The sequence below is a fragment of the Psammomys obesus genome, unplaced genomic scaffold (genome assembly GCF_907164565.1).
Source record: "Psammomys obesus unplaced genomic scaffold, mPsaObe1.curated_primary_1811, whole genome shotgun sequence".
Taxonomy (NCBI): domain Eukaryota; kingdom Metazoa; phylum Chordata; class Mammalia; order Rodentia; family Muridae; genus Psammomys; species Psammomys obesus.
This window is the reverse complement of record NW_026596057.1, coordinates 5548373-5565397: the sequence shown is the minus strand read 5'-3', so window position 1 is coordinate 5565397 and position 17025 is coordinate 5548373. Positions and strand designations below refer to the sequence as shown.

At 43.8% G+C, this 17025-nt stretch overlaps 1 protein-coding gene and 1 long non-coding RNA gene across 3 annotated transcripts in view; one reads left to right on the top strand and one right to left on the bottom strand.

The window, feature by feature from the left end:
- Dpt (dermatopontin) overlaps positions 1-11698 on the top strand; it is a 29608-nt gene extending 17910 nt beyond the window's left edge. The window contains exons 3-4 of the mRNA XM_055624356.1: positions 6855-6962; positions 10587-11698. Of these exons, the coding sequence (XP_055480331.1) occupies positions 6855-6962; positions 10587-10653 (175 nt within the window). The 3' untranslated portion in view covers positions 10654-11698. The remainder of the gene's footprint in view (positions 1-6854; positions 6963-10586) is intronic.
- Positions 6053-11608, bottom strand: LOC129689226 (uncharacterized). 2 transcript variants are annotated; one of them, XR_008722083.1, is made up of 5 exons: positions 11444-11608; positions 9773-9979; positions 9487-9550; positions 7687-7791; positions 6053-6708 (listed from the first exon to the last, which is right to left on the bottom strand). It is a non-coding gene; the product is annotated as an uncharacterized LOC129689226 (long non-coding RNA). The 2 variants fall into 2 exon arrangements; XR_008722084.1 differs by lacking the exons at positions 9487-9550; positions 9773-9979; positions 11444-11608 and adding an exon at positions 9191-9435.
- Positions 11699-17025: the final 5327 nt, after the last annotated feature.

Here is a 17025-nt window from a genome sequence, read left to right as displayed (position 1 = left end):
TGTGTGTGTGTGTGTGTGTGTGTGTGTGTGTGTGTGTGTGTGTGTGTATGCATGCATGCTCTCACACACATGTGCTTCTGCACATGGGTGTCCAGACACCCATGGAATCCAGAGGAGACTATCAGATCTTTTAGATCTTGAGTTATAGGAGGCTGTAAACCACCCAGTGTGGGCGCTTAGAATTGAACTTTGGTCCTCTGCAAGAACAGTAGATGCTCTCAACACATCTCTTTAGTCCTGCGTGATTGTCTGACACAAGCTCTAAGCATCCCTGGCTGGTCTGGAACTTACTTTGTACATCAGGTTTTCTCAAATGTTCAGCAAACGTCTTGTGCCTTTGCATCCCAAGTGGGCCAGCTACACTACAGCCAGGCCCCGCTTCTGCTTTGAAAAGCTCTCTGCGGCATATACCTGAAGCTTGTCAGACGAAGGTTTGGCATCTCTGCATTTTCAGGCACTTAAAGACTCAGAAATATTATCATTCTGGGCGAGGGAAAAACAACAACAACAAATCATTGCCAACTCCCAGATGCATGTGGGATTTATTTGTTTGGTGGGAACCAAGGTGCTGTTCTGATTTCAGCCTGAGCAGCGTCTCTCTGGATATCACAGCATCACTGAAACCTGGCAAGAAAGTGAATTCCTGCTCCATGCAGACATGCCGTTACTAATCAGTTCCCATAGGACTGGAGGAATACGTAATACATATTTATTTAGCTAGAAGAATCCAAACTTATAGCCCAGTGCTCTGCAAACAACAAACACATGTCACCAAAGGAGCCACAAGCCTTCGGAGACCTTCTGTTTTCATCCCCCGTCCTCAAGCAGCTCCAGCTGCTCCAGGTCACATCCCAGTTAGTCTGCCAGCTGGGTGAAGACTATGCATCCTGGGGATGGAGGGCTTTGAGTTGAGCAACTTTTTTTTTTTTTTTTTTTTTTTTTTTTTTTTTTTTTTTTTTTTTTTGGCTAAATGATTTTTCTCTGGATCTGTGACTGCTCAGTCGGTTTGTTGAAGGATCTATTTGGACAAAGTCATCCGTTTAAATGACCTTTGCCTTGCCTTTCAACCCAACTTTCCTCAGCATTCTCCACCACCGAAGGGAAGTCCAATATAGTACCTCCTCTTTCTGTGTCCAGTTTATAAGGCAGAGAGTAACTTTGCTTAATTCCTGGACATTTACAGTTCACAACAACAAAAGTCAGTTAAGGGAGACATTTGTCTCCTCTCTTCCACCGTGAATGATCCAGTCAAAGGAAATCTTTAGCTCGTGGCCTGTTGTCCAAATTTTAACACAAAATGACGTTTGTTGGCAAGACCATTCCTCTGATGCTGTGCCTGGGGAATGAGCTCATAGGCCTTCCATCGGGGAATCTGTTACCCCACCCTGGTTGGATGCTCTCCTGTAGCACATTTCCCAGAGGCCTGATGAAAAGAGGACATTTTCACACTGATTGCCCTGAGCAAGCCAGGAGCTATTACTGGAGAGATGGCGGTTCCCCCCTCTCCCACCCCCACCCCCCATGCCTTGAGAAAACTAATCTGGATGCTGCCATTTCAAAGAGTGCACACCGGGTTTGGATGTCCCCATGCTTGGCTAACAACCACTGCCTTGCACCGAGTGTGCTCTTTCTGGCCACAGTTCCTCTGAGCTTGAGCAAAATCAATTGTCCCTTTCATCATCTGGAGTGGCTGTCGCAGTTACTGACCCCTATTTATCATGTTGATGTCTGTTTGATCCCTCCCTTGTGTTCAGACTTCAAAGCCAGACATTTCAGAGATGTGTCTGATCGCCTAAGTAGCAGCTCGCCCACGCTGTGAGCTACTGAGAACAAAGCAAACCCCTCTCAATTACAGATCAAGTCCCCTTCCATCTACAGGGCTCCAGAAGCCGCCAATCATTTTTTTCCTTCATTTAACCAACAAGTTGCTAAGTAGGGAAGGATATAAAGCAAGTACAGGCCACAGATTTAGGATAAGTTCCTAACAGCGGCAATCCTGTCGCTTCATTTAGTGATATCTTCCCTATGCTCATGGAGAACCTGAGGTGCGGAAGTCACAATATTCTTCAAAGGACTGAGTTGATTCAGACAGGTCCAGCTACCTCCAGACCCCATGTTGTTTGCATAGTGCTCTGCTGCTTACCTCTCAGCACAGGAAGGAAAGAAGAGCACTACAGATGAAGCACTAGGCAGAGACACAATAGACATCTAACGGCAAAGTGAAGGGGGGGGCTGTTTGCTCTCTTTAGAGGGAGGGAGAAGTTGTAGGTGAAGCTGTCCTTGCTGTTGTGCAGGTTAGGATAGCCAGGAGATAATGTCGCTGATGACTGTCAACAGCCATCAAAATAAATGTGACCGCAGCCGACCAGCCCTGGGCCTGAAGCAGGAGCTGGAGGCTGCCTTCCAAAACAGCAATTTGAAAAAAGTTCAGGGACTTTCCTCTTCTAAATTTAAGTCACAGACATCCCAGGAGCTATGCTTCCCCTGGGTGGTGATACATATCTGAACCGTTTGAAATAGAAACCCCTAAATGCCACAGAGGATAGACACTTACATCTTATGCTCCTTTTCCCAACCCAGGTTTCCAGAATTCAATCTGTCTAAACAGAGAAGGGCACTTATGTGACTGCAGAGGACACGACCAGCATGTGGTCCCATTTGGCCAATGCTCAGCTCTCTGAGGAGGAGTCAAAATACCTGCTTCTTTGCCACATCTTTGTTTGTTTGTTCGCTTATTTATTTTACATTTGAGTCCATTTGAGTTTTTTCATTCTGTCTTTGCAAAAAAGTAGTTCAAACAAGCTCTGGTTATCGCATGCATTAAGAATGTTGGAGGACTAACAAAGTCTTCTCCCCTAAAGTGTCCTCATTCCTCACTGTGTGTCAGGGCAAGAATTACACATGCAGCTTGAGCACGAACAGATTGGAATATTTGAGAAGGTTCCCAGTGACTTACCTGTCAGAACTCTATTGTCTTCCTTGATTTAAACATAATACGCCAATCCTGACAGTTTTGAGTTATCTCCTCTATGCCCCATGAACACTAACTCATAAAAGATGTGCATTGTGCCATGTGCCAGTGATGCTTCGAAGAGATCTCTATACCAGTCATCCTATGATGCAGTCAACAAACGTTCATTGAGTCCAGTTGTACCTGTTGACAATTCCCAAGATTCCAGTAACACAGGTGAGGCAGATCTATGTCAATCTTCCTTCAATTCAGACTGATTTCTGCCCGTTCATAATTAAGATACCATTTAATTTCTTTCCATCTTAGTCATTCCTCTCTGACCCAAGAAGTTGTACAAATCTTAACTCACACAGTTCTCGAAGCTCTGGGACAAGAAGTGAGAAACTGTACCCCCAAAGATACTTACTGAGAGTGGTAGGGAAAATAAGCAAACACACATGCTTGCGGAAATGGAAAGCAAGCAAATATGCCCCTGTATCTCTCAGAAGTGCTTTAAAATGGTGTGTTTCTTTACTATATTGGGCTTCCCTTCGCCTTGCTAAGCCAGGGACTTGCTTGATTATTTTAACTGGGCTAGAAATGTGTGCCAATGATCTGTAATGAGGGACATTGCCAAAAAGCTGTCTGAGGCTGCATAGCAATTCACAAGAAAGCTAACACCGCACTGAATCCCCCCCTTTATCCTCAAGAAAGCCAACACCACGTCCAACAAACATTATCATCCAATTTCCTTTGGCCTCTTTTGATTGGTTGAAAAGTATATAAATGTTGTCTCAGTTCTAACTCTGTAAATTTAAATCCTTTTATGTCCCTGAACAACTATTGCCAGAGCTTTTGTTCATTAAGACATTGTGTGTATGTGTGTGTGTGTGTGTGTATGTGTGAGAGAGAGAGAGAGAGAGAGATAGCATAAACAAATAAATGGACATATATTTATTGGACTAAAAATATGGAATCCTAGGCTGGTTTGAAACAGAAGTTCTTGCTGCGGGTACTGTTTGGAGGGTTCACCTTCCACCAATGACTGAGTTCATTTCTGTTTCCATATTTTTAGTTTCCAGCCTCCTTCACCATTCCCCTTAATCTAAGGTTCTGGACAAAAGTCTAAACATGGTCCCCTGGCTTCCTCATAAAAACCAACCAAAACACAATAAAAGAATCAAAGCTGAAACTAATCTGGATCAAGATGGAAATATACCAACGGCAGACATCTCACTGTCTCTGGAAAATTCTAGAAACTTACCAGACAGCTGACTTTGCTACCATAGAGAGAGAGTTCTAAAAAAGCCTGTGCCCTTATCAGAAGGCCCCTTAGCAGAGAAAGCATTAGAGAATTGTCTGCTCATCTGGAACCTAAGACTTACTGTAAGTGCAACGTTTTCTTTCCCAGTTTATCTCTCTTTCTCTCTCTCTCTCTCTCTCTCTCTCTCTCTCTCTCTCTCTTTCTCTCCAAGTGGTCTGAGGACAGAGCAAAGGATTAATGGAAACAGTTGCCCAACCAGTTTGGGCAACTAGGCATAGCTGAAGGCAATAGTGCCAGAGAGCTAGAGCAGAAACAAACATGTCAATAACTAAGTATTATATATTATGTCTAAATGCCTCGTTTTAAAGTTCTAGAATATGTTTTATGAGGAAAACACTTTCAAAATCCTACTTACATTATGCATGTTATTAACAGTCCTCCTTTGTTGGGGTAAACTGTCATACAGTTAGCTGTCACTGAATCCTCAGGTCTCAAGCCAGTGGGATCCAAGTGAGGCCCAATTAGGTCCTTTTTGAAGCATGAAGCTGGACTTTTTTGTTAGACAAAGAAAGTACTGTTTCAGGGTCTTTTTACAAGCACAAAAGTGATTTTAAATGTTCCCTTCATGAAAATACCCAAGTAAAAATGCAGGCAACCATGCTGGATCAGGCCTGGTGTCTAAAAGGGTCTATTACCTTCCTCAAAAGAGACAGATCATAAAAGAGAATGAGCACCTAATGTGACTTGATGTGCTGGGGAGGGTTGATACAGGGGAGAGAGGACTCCCCTTTTCTTGGGGGAAGAGGGGAAAGGGAAAGGGGGACTGAGAAAAAAGGAGGGAGGGGGCACCCTTGGGATGTAAAGTAAATAAACTGAAAGAGAGAAAGAGAGAGAGCAATACAGACAAAGGAATGACTAGGAAAAGCCCAAACAGACGATTTAGATTTCTGACTAAGTCCCACCCATCTTGGGCTAACCTTGGTCCTGCTGTGCCTAGGCACTCCTTGCAGACTCTCCCACCAGCCCTTCTAATTCATAAATCAGGATGTTGTGAAAATTCTTACACTCTTAAGAGAAAAGCCTTAGACTGCAGAAAGGAAGATCCTCCTACCTTCATTACACAATGTCCTGGTACACCCAAATCAAATGGAATCAATGCACTCTCGACCTAACTATTTCCTGAGCAGCCTTGGGGATACAGATGGAATTCAGAAGTGCAAGTGTGTAATCTTGGCCCTTGAGAGGTGAAGGTGTAAGTTGGGAGTTAAAAAGTTATCCTAGCTACATAGTGAGTTCAAGGCCAGCTTAGGCTACACGAGACCTGTCTTGAGTCCTGCATTGGAGTCTTTTTTATCCCGAAAGGACCTATTTTGGAACTGAAGAATACCAGTGGCAAATCTTTATGATAACCAGGGGGTTCTAAATTTGTCCCATAATCGACTCGATCTTTGAGAATAAAGAAGGAAGAATAAGAAAAGGGCGTGGAGGTGATGATTCGGTGGCGGAGGAGAACATTGGTTAATGAGTCCACACCTGCCTTGTATAATCACATCACATGTACATACTTTCCCTAGTTGCAGTGAAAATGTACGTGACAGCTTTCATTTGTAATAGATCAGGAAACCAATTAAATTAGCCTCCCAAAGCCATTTATTTATTCAGGCAATATATGCCAGTTAGCAGCTGCCAGAGGAACAATAGTGGACAGATAGAACTGTACCTTTGTGGACTTCACATTTTAACTAGCTATTTCAAACACGTTTACCAGTCATGATAAGAAATGTGTATTAAACTATCACACAATATGTGTACATCGTAAATGCATACACACATCGGAATAAAGTTTTCATGCACAAACTTTATTGCAAGCAAAGCCCCACTTGGCCTGACGCTTTCTGTTCTGTTGTGTTCTTTTCCAAGCTGCTGTATTTGCTATTTTTTTTTCTCATTGCTATGACAAACTATGTGACAGCAGCCACTTAAGGAAGAAAAGGTTTACTTTTTGCTCACAGTTTTAGGGTCCATCGTGGCATGGAAGTCATGGCATGTGGAGAGGGAGGCAGCTCCAGACTGTCCCCACTCAGAAGGTGAAGAGCGATAGCTATGGATGCTTTGCTTGCTTCCACTGTTGAATTTAGTGCAAGATCCCAAGCCATGGGATTGCACCATCTACATTCATGGTGGCTCTTCCTGCCTCAGTTGGTCCAATCTAGAAAATTCCCTTATAGACAAGTCCAGCGATTTGTCTCCAAGATGACTCTAGATCCTTTCAAGTTGACAATCAATTTAAACCATTAGAGAGCTGGTCATAATCAGTTCAATTGATTTTTTATGACCTTATGATGAGTCATGATCCAATTTGAAACAGTGTCCTGGCTGACTTGAATAGAATGGAAATAATTCAGTGTATCTTCGGAGATGGGAGGGGGAGTCTTCTCCGTATGTTACAGTTACAGTTGCTGTAGCCGCCTGTGCTCAGTGTACAGTTCAATGGCTGGGAAAAGGAAGATGAGAAATGGAAGAAGATATCTATTATTTTGGCTTGGAAGAAGCCTTCTAATCCAGTTCAGCTTTCCCAAGATTGCCCTCTCCTCCACATTAACCTCCTGTCTGCTCCGACCCCTTGTTCTCTCCTCGTAGGCTGACAACAGAGTACCCAGGCCACTACGGGGAAGATATGGACATGATTTCCTATAACTATGATTACTACATCCGAGGAGCAACAACCACTTTCTCTGCAGTGGAAAGGTGAGAAGGAAAGGTCACCTCTTTCCAGGGGCCCAAGGGTTGGATGCTGTGTGGGTTCACTCTTTGCTGAGACCCTGACTGTGGGTACTTTTACCTGGTAACCTCCAAAATCTAGTTTCCAGCTTAGTCAAGGATCAGCTGTGGGTCTGGTTAGGCAGCAGGAGCCAATGAGAAGATAGAGTTCTTGGGAGCTTGCCTCACAAGGCAGGGTGACCTTGCCAAGAAGGACAGACAACCAACTTAAGCCATAGCAGAGTCCTGAACTTGGCATGGGCATTCCTTGATGTTCTAAGCAGTTCCTGTGCTCAACCTCAGAAACCACTTGATGTAACAAGGAGAGCTTGGGATGGTTGAAAGAATATTTGCTTCCAAATTGGACCTCCTCTAGCCCCGTGCCTTTGTGTGTTCCCCTCTTAGAATTGTAGGAAGAGAGAAAAGAAGAAGAGGGGACTCAAAAGGAAGATGTCACAGAATCCTTTCTCTCGGTACTTTCAGTATGCTATAATACAACGCTTGAGAGCGGACAACTTATGAAAATCTATTGGTCACAGTCTCCGAGACTGGGAAATTCAAGACCAAGTGAGCAGCAGTGGGGATTGTTCTTTGCTTCAGATAGACCCTCTCACTGTGAACCTACATAGTTGCACTGAGCTGGTTACAAAGGCAGTGATACCATTCACCAGGGAAGGATCTTTTTGACATAATCAGCTCCCACAACACTTACCTCTCAGTACTGCTTAGTACTGTGATTACACAGGACTTCAGTTTCCAGCACACAGATTCTGTGACAGACATTAACACGCAGACCACAGGATCTAACCAATCACACCTAGAAACAAGAAGGGAGTCAGTCATTCCAGGATGAACTCAGAATCTTTCTTGAATGAAAAGAAGATTCAAGTAACTTCAGAAGAAAAACAGCACAAATTTGCACCTGCCCCAACTTCTCCCATTGTTCCTTTGTGCTTCTCTCCCAAATACACTGAAATCATTAAGAAAACCAGGCTCAAAAATTCCCGTAGACACGATCATCATATAGACCTTGTGGTTATCTGTCAATTAATACATGAAAAAGTATGGAGAAATTCAGAAGCTAAAAGCTGATTTGTTTACTTTTAATCCAGTGATAATGATGTCACACAAAAATGAATTCTGGAAAGATTATCCACACGTGTTTTGCAAAACAAATAAAACTGAAAGTAAAACCTCATTAGTGAACGGACTACGAGCAAACTGAGGGCCGGTTATCTCTTGTGTAGATGCTCCCGAATGAAGTTGCACCTCGCTTAGCTGCAGGTAACTTATTTAATGTGGAACACAGTTTCTAAAGACAAAAAAATCAGTTCTGGAAAAGCACATCAGATGTTCCAGACTCCATGGACAAAGATTCTGGTTTCTTCCCAGGAGAGCACCTCAATTTTTATTATGTCCTTGTAACTTGCTTAGTCACCCGCTTTCTAAAAGGTACAGTTTGGAAAGACAGTAGTACTTTGGATAAACTCGCCCTAATGTGGAGAGACAATGGTGTACCACATGGCAAATATATTTAAGAAGAAAGAGAAAAAAAAAACCCAGGAACTCAAAGAGTATGGAAATCTAATGTCATTGAGCAGCAAAGTGTCTGTCAAGTTCAGAACATAACACCAGTACCCAGTGTTCCTAAAGATGCCCAGCTTAGATGGGAAATTGGTTTTGAGTTTTCTGGTTAAAAAAAAAGTAACAGAAAATGAAAACAGTAAAGAATGAATGAATATCACCCAAAATGGTGCTACACACACACACACACACACACACACACACACACACACACTTAAAACACCCAATTCTGGCTGGCTTGGAAATGATCCATTACATCAATTGTATAGAATCCTGAAGACTGAGATACAGTGTCTTTGGATTGTTTTAAAATGAATACCCCCCGCACACACACATACACACAAAAACCAAAATCAGCATGCCCATGTTGTTTTGTAATAGTTTCTCATCCTGTCTGTCCTGTGATTTTTAGGTATTACGCCTACCCCTTCAGTGTGTCAGCAGAATATGCCAAATTGCCAAATATACCACAGAATCTCTTAGACCCTAGTTAAAAGCTAATGCCTGGGAGGGAAAACAGAACCTGGTTAGACCCCTTGATTCTTTTAGGATCAAGTCTAAGTTTTTCTCAGTATCCACTAACTGCCTCTTAAATGAACAACACGAATACTTGGCCACAAAATCTTTCTTACCTTCTTTGTACACAGATACGCACTGCTTGGCAGTGGTAATTAAATTCTCTTGGAAACCGCACAGCACCAGCTTGCTAATCATCTGAAGCAAGCCATAGCCTCTGTGGATGATTTTCCATGAACAAATATTGATGCACAGCTAGCTCGTTCCCCTAGGCCCTCAAAGACATGTGCTGGAGAGTACTCTGCATAGACAAACTGAGTAGAGTAGACAGGCTAGAATTTGGAAGCTGGCCTTGGGCTATTTGCTCACCATGGCCATCCCCCCCCCCCCGCACCTACTCAGAATAGCATACTTTCCATGCAGGAGCTGGGAGCAGGCACCGTCAGCCATGGTGTTCAGGGCACAGTGAAAGAAGCCTGGAAGAGTAAAAGGGGAGAAGAAGGAAGAACAGTACTTTGGAAGATATTGCTTGGTTGAATATGGATAAAGTAGTCCCACATTTTACTGGAATTAATGCAAAGAGCATGACAGCTGTGTCTTCTGGTGGCATCAGGGACATCTGGCAAGGAAAGTAGCATAGCACAAGAGGAAGACCAAGTCTGAGTAGAGCACGCTTGAAATCTGCCATCACCACCTACCTCTTGCAATCCTTTAAAGCAAGTCTTATTCCACTGTGTCTGTTTCTTCATAAAACAGTGAGTCACAGTGGGAATTGCTGAGGGGCTTCCAGTGCAGGGCTGGGCGCACTGGAAGCACCGGGAGCTTTGCAGTGTCAAGGTCGCTGTGGTTGTTAAATAGCATCAGAGCACAGGAGTGGTAGGCAGAGCAGGCAACTCCCTGCATTCCTATTAGGTGGTCGAGAAAAGAACATGATCCTGAGTCTAGCAAACAGCGCATATCCACACAGTTTTCCCAAACTGAGCAATTCTTTGCCCTCTCAGATCTATCCCATCGCTTAAATAGGCCACTCCATTTCTGATAGACGAGGCATTTTCTTCCACACTCTAAGGTGTCTTCAGTTGTCCCCAATCACCTTATCTGTGGTTTCAAAGGGGAAACCCACAGCGCATCTCCTGGATCTGGCACACACAGCGTAGCCAGCAGAGAGGCGGTATTGGCAGGAAAATGAATGGTCTTTTAGAAGGGAGATTCTTCACAGTGAAATGAAGGTGATGCTAATAAATGTTGGACGTGTTAGTCCCGGAGGCACCTTGGACATTCAGCCGTGAAAGACTGACTGTGAACATAAGCCTCCATGTATCCTCTAAACAGCAAGGAGCGGTCTAACCTCGCACATCCATTGCTTCTCAGGAGACTTTACTGAAAACCCTTTAAGGAACAAGGCAAGAATCCCCTCAGCTCCAAAACCCTGCCAAAGCCCTTCACTGCTTTTTCCCAGCAGTCACTCTTTCTGATCTCACTGATACTGGTTTTCTGGCTCTTCTCCCACAGGGATCGCCAATGGAAGTTCATAATGTGCCGGATGACCGATTATGACTGCGAATTTGCAAATGTTTAGAGCTGCCAAGTACGGAAGTCTGGGTGAAGGGCAAGGGGTCAGGTGTCCTGAGGGTGTCTTATCATACATGCTAACATTGATTAAAGCATCCGCAGTTCTTTCATTTGCTCTCTTCCCTGGGATGGGAGCTCTGGCCCTTCCTCACCATGAATACATGTATAAACAAACCCACAATTAAGCCGTGTTTCTCACTTCCAGCGTGTTTGACCACAACCATCTCCAGGTCCTGCAGATGGCTTCCTTGCATATCACATATACAATGCCTTCATGCTTAGGGCCTGTTACCCAGAGCACCTGCCATGGCCTTCCTGCTGCTCTCACTATATCTTAAGCTTCAAATTCAGTTTAGTGAGCTTGGAGAGAGAGAAAGGAAGAGCTTGAGGGAGTGAGATAAAGATTCTCTAGAGATAAGTCTGAGTGACAACACACAGAGACCTCACCTGAAACTGGGGTCACTCCCTGTCTTGAGGGAACATGGGCCCCTCTCTCCTTTCATGGGAGCCACACATACTCAGAAGTCCAAGTAAAGATCTATGTGTTCCAGAAGAGGGGGCAGTTGGAGGTGAAAGGGGAAGGTGGAAAGGTTTGAGGACAGAGCTGAAAGACTTTAGGGTGAAAGATCTTCCTTGATTCAAAGATGTATGCCAGCATACCCAATAATGAAAATTAATTTGAGGGCCAGAAGAACCTGTGAGAATCAGTCTTAAGATAGAAACAATGAGAGAAAGATAAACAAAAAGGACTCAGATTGGGAAATTGAGGAGAGAAGCGTGGTCGCTGGAGAAGGGACCTTGGGTCATCAGCAGCTGGAGACATTCCCAATGTTCTTGAGAAGATGGCCATCCCACAAGCCAAAGGATGCTGCCTGTGCGTATCTGGACTGGTCCTGAAAGATCCTCCGCCCTTTACCATGGAGCCTGGAAGTGTATTCTATAGAGATGACACTATCTTTCTTCCTCCTGTGATGTCTGTATGCCTAGCCATTTGTACCTTCTTCTTCACACTAGTTAAAAAAATAAAAGTATCAATATTCACTGTGCACAAATATCAAAGGTCAGTTTGTTCTCTACCCTCCCCCTGTTGATTACTCATTAACTTATACTGAAAACACAGCTTCTCATTGTGATTTGTGAGAAGGCTTAAAAAATTATAATGATGGCAATGATGTGATGTGATTGGAGGAATCAGATAATTAAAACACAAATTGACAAGTGCTCTTCATGCCCAAGGATCAGGCAGAGGATGGCCCTGTGTTTCTTTGGCTTTGGATCTAGCTACTTTCCCCTCTTCTTCTTCCAGTTGTCCCTACCCCAATATATCACATGAAACTGTAGCCAGAGGAAGCTCATATTCCCTTTATCTGAACCACTTGCTTATTCTCTTAACTCTGCCAACCCTTCCCTCAGCTTCTTCCCGGGTAGGTACGGGAAAGGATCTTGATGGGCAAGACCCCAGGGGCTATACAGTTTGCTATACACTGTATAGCAACTCTCTGGTGAAACAGAGAGTTGCAGCCAAGAGTGGCTGCATTTCCCACTGTGAGATCTCAGCTTTGTGATGGGCAAGACAGAACTAAAGACGCACTCCTTTGTCTTAACTCTTAAGAGCTCTTTAATAACGTGGTTTTGCTGAGCTCCTCTACTTCATTGCTACTGCCTCTCTGCAGTTTTAATTTATAATGAGAAGCTTTCCGGTGTTATTTTTCACAGAGGGTGTCATTAATATTTGAACAATCGCAGCACTGGTACAGGATAACAACCAGGAACTGGCCTTAGTTTGAGTACGTGTGGAGCCCATCGGGAAGGGGGACAGACAGTGCTGATGGTCTGACTCAGTTTCCACATTCATGTTGGCAACGGAGAGCTGGTGGGAGGATGGAATGTGGGATGGAGGGGGCCTGTGGCTGAGAGGAGCTGCCAGGAGACTGAAAAACACAAGTCAGGGAAAGAACAGAAGGCTGTCCAGTAAGAGGGGACTGTGCCAAATGGAATAAAAGGAACTTTTACAGAAAGAAAAAGTAGCCTTTGTATGCAAGCCAAGACTATGACAGGAAAGACATTGTCAGCTTGGTTGGGATATGGATAATTTACATTTTATATTATCTGTTGATCAGCAAGAACTGAGTCCCTGAGTGAGAAACAAGTCTCAGGTCTGACAAGGAGTCTTTGGTCTCATTGTTCTCTCCTGTCTACTAACCTTCTCTACTGTCTTAAACATGAAATCTGCCTTTTTTAGGCCGACTGTCTAAAATGAGAACATTTCAGAGGCCCTCTGTGGCAGGTTTCTAGCTTGTTTCCTGTTTTCTTTTTCTTCTGATGTCCTTCCTCTTTGCCTTTCAGGATAAGGATTGAGCATTTTAGTCCAGGTCCTCTCTCTTGATTAGTTTCTTTAGATGTACAGATTTTAGTAGGTTTATCCTATATTACATGTCTATATGAGTGAGTATATACCATCTGTGTCTTTCTGCTTCTAGGACAGCTCACTCAGGGTGATCCTTTCCAGGTCCTACCATTTACCTGCAAATTTCATGATTTCCTTATTTTTCATTGCTGAGTAATATTCCATCGTGTAGATGTACCACAATTTCTGCATCCATTCTTCAGTTGAGGGGCATTTGGGCTGTTTCCAGCTTCTGGCCATTACAAATAAAGCAGCTACAAACATGGTTGAACAAATGTCCCTATTGTGTACTTGAGCCTCTTTTGGCTATATGCCTAGGAGTGGTATGGCTGGATCTTGAGGAAGTGCTGCAGACTATCAAAGCAGATGCTGAGACTTATGGCCAACTGTTGGGCAGTGTGCATGGAATCTTATGTAAGAAGTGGGAAATAGTAAGATCTGGAGAGGACAGGAACTCTACAAGGAGAGCAACAGAACCAGAAATTTGAACACAGGGGTCTTCCCAGAGACTCATACTCCAACCAAGTACCAGGCATGGAGTTAACCTAGAACCCCTGCACAGATGTAGCCCATGGCAGTTTAGTGTCCAAGTGGGTTACATAGTAATGGGAACAGGGATTGCCTCTGACATAATCTGATTGGCCTGCTCTTTGATCACCTCCCCCTGAGGGGGAACAGCCTTACCAGGCCACAGAAGATGACAATGCAGCCGTTCCTGATGAGATCTGATAGACTAAGATCAGAAGGAAGGAGAGGAGGACCTCCCCTATCAGTGGACTTGGGGAGGGGCATGCGTAAAGAAGGGGGTGGGAGGATGGGATCGGGAGGGGAGGAGAGAGGGCCTTATGGGGGGATACAAAGTGAATAAAGTGTAATTAATATAAAAAAATAAAATAAAAATAAAAAAGTAAAAAAAAAATGAGGACATTTATCTAGGTCATTGGTTCTCAACCGTCCTAATGCTGTGACCCTTTAATACAGTTCCTCATGTCATCGTCACATCCAATCATATCATGATTTTCATGGCTACTTTATAACTGTAATGAATCATAATGTAAATATGGTGTTTTCCAATGGTCTTAGGTGACCTCTGTGAAAGGGCTGTTCAGCTCCCAGGATGTCATTACCCACAGGTTGAGAACCACGAATCGAGGTGCCTGTTACATTTCTTGCAATTCCAGAAATCCCTGCACTCTTTCCCAAACAGTTGACAAGGGAATTCTTGAGGCATTTTTTTTCTGGCTAAATAGCCTAGCACTGTAGTTAAAGCCATAGATCCTACCCCAGGATCTGGCAAAATAGAGCTATATAATCTTAGGCAAATCCCCAAAGCCATGGCTTCCTGTTTCCAATAGAGAAAGAATTCCTTTGCCAGGAACCTCATAAGATGCTACCTCTTAAAACAAAGTGAGCAGAAGAAGAGACATGAGATTCCCGTTTGTCAGGGCCTACATGTACTAAGGAAATGATAGGCAAGGAAGGCCAGTGAGGCAGGAAGGCCAGTCAGATCTGGCCTCGCTGAGGAAGCAGAAACACTATGGGCTTTGGACACCACCCCAAATCTGTCACTTCCCAGCATCACAGTCTTGGCCAAGTTACCTACCATTCTTTTTGTTTTTCTGTTTTGTTTTTGACAATTTTTTTTAATTTTTACTAATTACACTTTATTCACTTTGTATTCCCCCCCCCCCCCCGTGAACACCTCCATCCTCCTTTTCCAGTCCCACCCTCTGAAAGAAGTGGGAAATAGTAAGACCTGGATAAGACAGGAGCTCCACAAGGAGAACAACAGAACCAAAAAATCTGGGCCCAGGGGTCTTTTCTGAGACTGATACTCCAACCAGGGACCATTCATGGAGATGACCTAGAACCCCTGCTCAGACGTAGCCCATGACAGTTCAGTGTCCAAGTGGGTTCCATTGTAATGGGAACAGGGACTGTCTCTGACATGAACTGAATGAACTGATTGGCCTGCTCTTTGATCACTTCCCCTAAGGGGAGAGCAGCCTTACCAGGCCACAGAGGAAGACAATGCAGCCGCTCCTGATGAGACCTGATAGACTAGGATCAGAAGGAAGCAAAGGAAGACTTCCTCTTTTTTTAAATTAATTTTTAATTTTTTAATATTATTACAGTTTATTCACTTTGTATCCCAGCTATATCCCCCTCCCTCAGCCCCTCCCAACCCCACCCTCCCTCCTTCATCTCCTCCTATGCCTCTCTCGAAGTTCACAGATAGGGAAGGTCCTCTTCCCCTTCCATCTGACCTTAGCTTATCAGGTCTCATCAGGACTGGCCGCATTGTTTTCCTCTGTGGCCTGGCAAGGCTGCTCCCCCATCAGGGGGAGGCAGTCTAAGACCTAGCCACTAAGTTATGTCAGAGACAGTCCCTGTTCCCATTACTAGGGAACCCACTTGTATACTAGCTGCCACTGGCTACATCTGAGCAGGGGTTCTAGGTTATAATTGATTCTATTTCTTTCTTTCTTCTTTCTTTTTTAAATTTAAATTATAATTTTTTCACAATTTATTCATTGTATATCCCAATTGAAGCCCCTTCCCTCAACTGTCCCCAGTCCCACCTTCCCTCCCTCTTCCCCCATCCCCTTCCCCTAGTCCACTGAAAGGGGGAGTTCTTCTCCTCTGCCATCTTCCCAAAGCTTATCAAGTCTCATCAGGATTGTCTGGATCCTCTTCCTCCTTGGCCTGCCCAGGCCACATAGCCAGGGGCAAGTGATCAAATATCAGGCCACTGAGTTCATGACAGAGGCAGCCCCTGTTCCCCTTACTCAGGAACCCGCATGGAGACTGAGCTGCCAATTGGCCACATCTGAGCAGGGAGTCTAGGTCCTCTCTGTGCATGGTCCTTGGATGGTGCATCAGTCTCTATTGATTCTATTTTTTTAGCCATATAGATGACAATACCTACATTATGGGTTACAAAAAAATAAGTGCGGTCACATGATGATTGACATGTAAGAACCCAGCAAATGCAGTAAGAGGGGGAGACAGTGTGCATATACATAGAAGCATAATTTCTCAGAAAGCAGGGTCTTAATAAAAACCGAATCAACTCTTCCAATGAAAGGAAAAGCAGGTGGGACTGAAGTTTGTCTCTCACTTATCCACTTGTTCAGTTACTGAAACAATCAATTTCCTGCTTGTTATAAACCAGCCACTGAATAAGGCACAGTTCCTGCAGTTTAGACTCTAAAATGTAGATGATGATAAAGTAAAAGAATGAACAAGCAGCACTGTGGTATAGTGGATGACGAAGCCACCTCCGAAGAATCAGAAAAAACAAATAAAACATTATAGTACCCTTTCAGAAGTCAAGGGAATAAATGGCATTTCAAAGGAGGGTAGTGAAGGTTTAAGATGAGGAAGTAGCATTTCAGATGATGGAAGCAGCATGATGATGGATATAAAGTGATCTATGAGCTTAGAGAAAATTTCCCAAGAAATGGGCCTCACTGAAGGGGTCTTGGAGGCTCAGGGTACAGCCATACTGCTCTAAGCAAGAACTAGTAGCTCCTAGCAACACCATAAGGCATGCCACTGTTTATGCATGTTACTGAGATCTATTATATTTCCATAAATATTTGGTCCATTATATCTAACGAAATGGAGACACACACACACACACACACACACACACACACACACACACACACTTTTATCCTTAGGTTCTGCTTCTTTGACTGAGATATAAACTTGACAGAATAAAACAGGGAGGAGTGGGGGCAGGGAGAAATTAGAATAAAGTATGACATATGTATGTGTGTATGTACGCAAACCTACATGTACATACGTATGAACATGCCATAACATGCCTAAAGCACAAGATATATGCATAAAAACGGCATAACAAATCCCTCGTATTGTGTTCTAAAGTCAAATACCTTGAAGTCAATTTTTAAAAAGATGTCTGTGACTGATGAGAGCTGGAGGATCAGTCTTCCTCACCTGTAA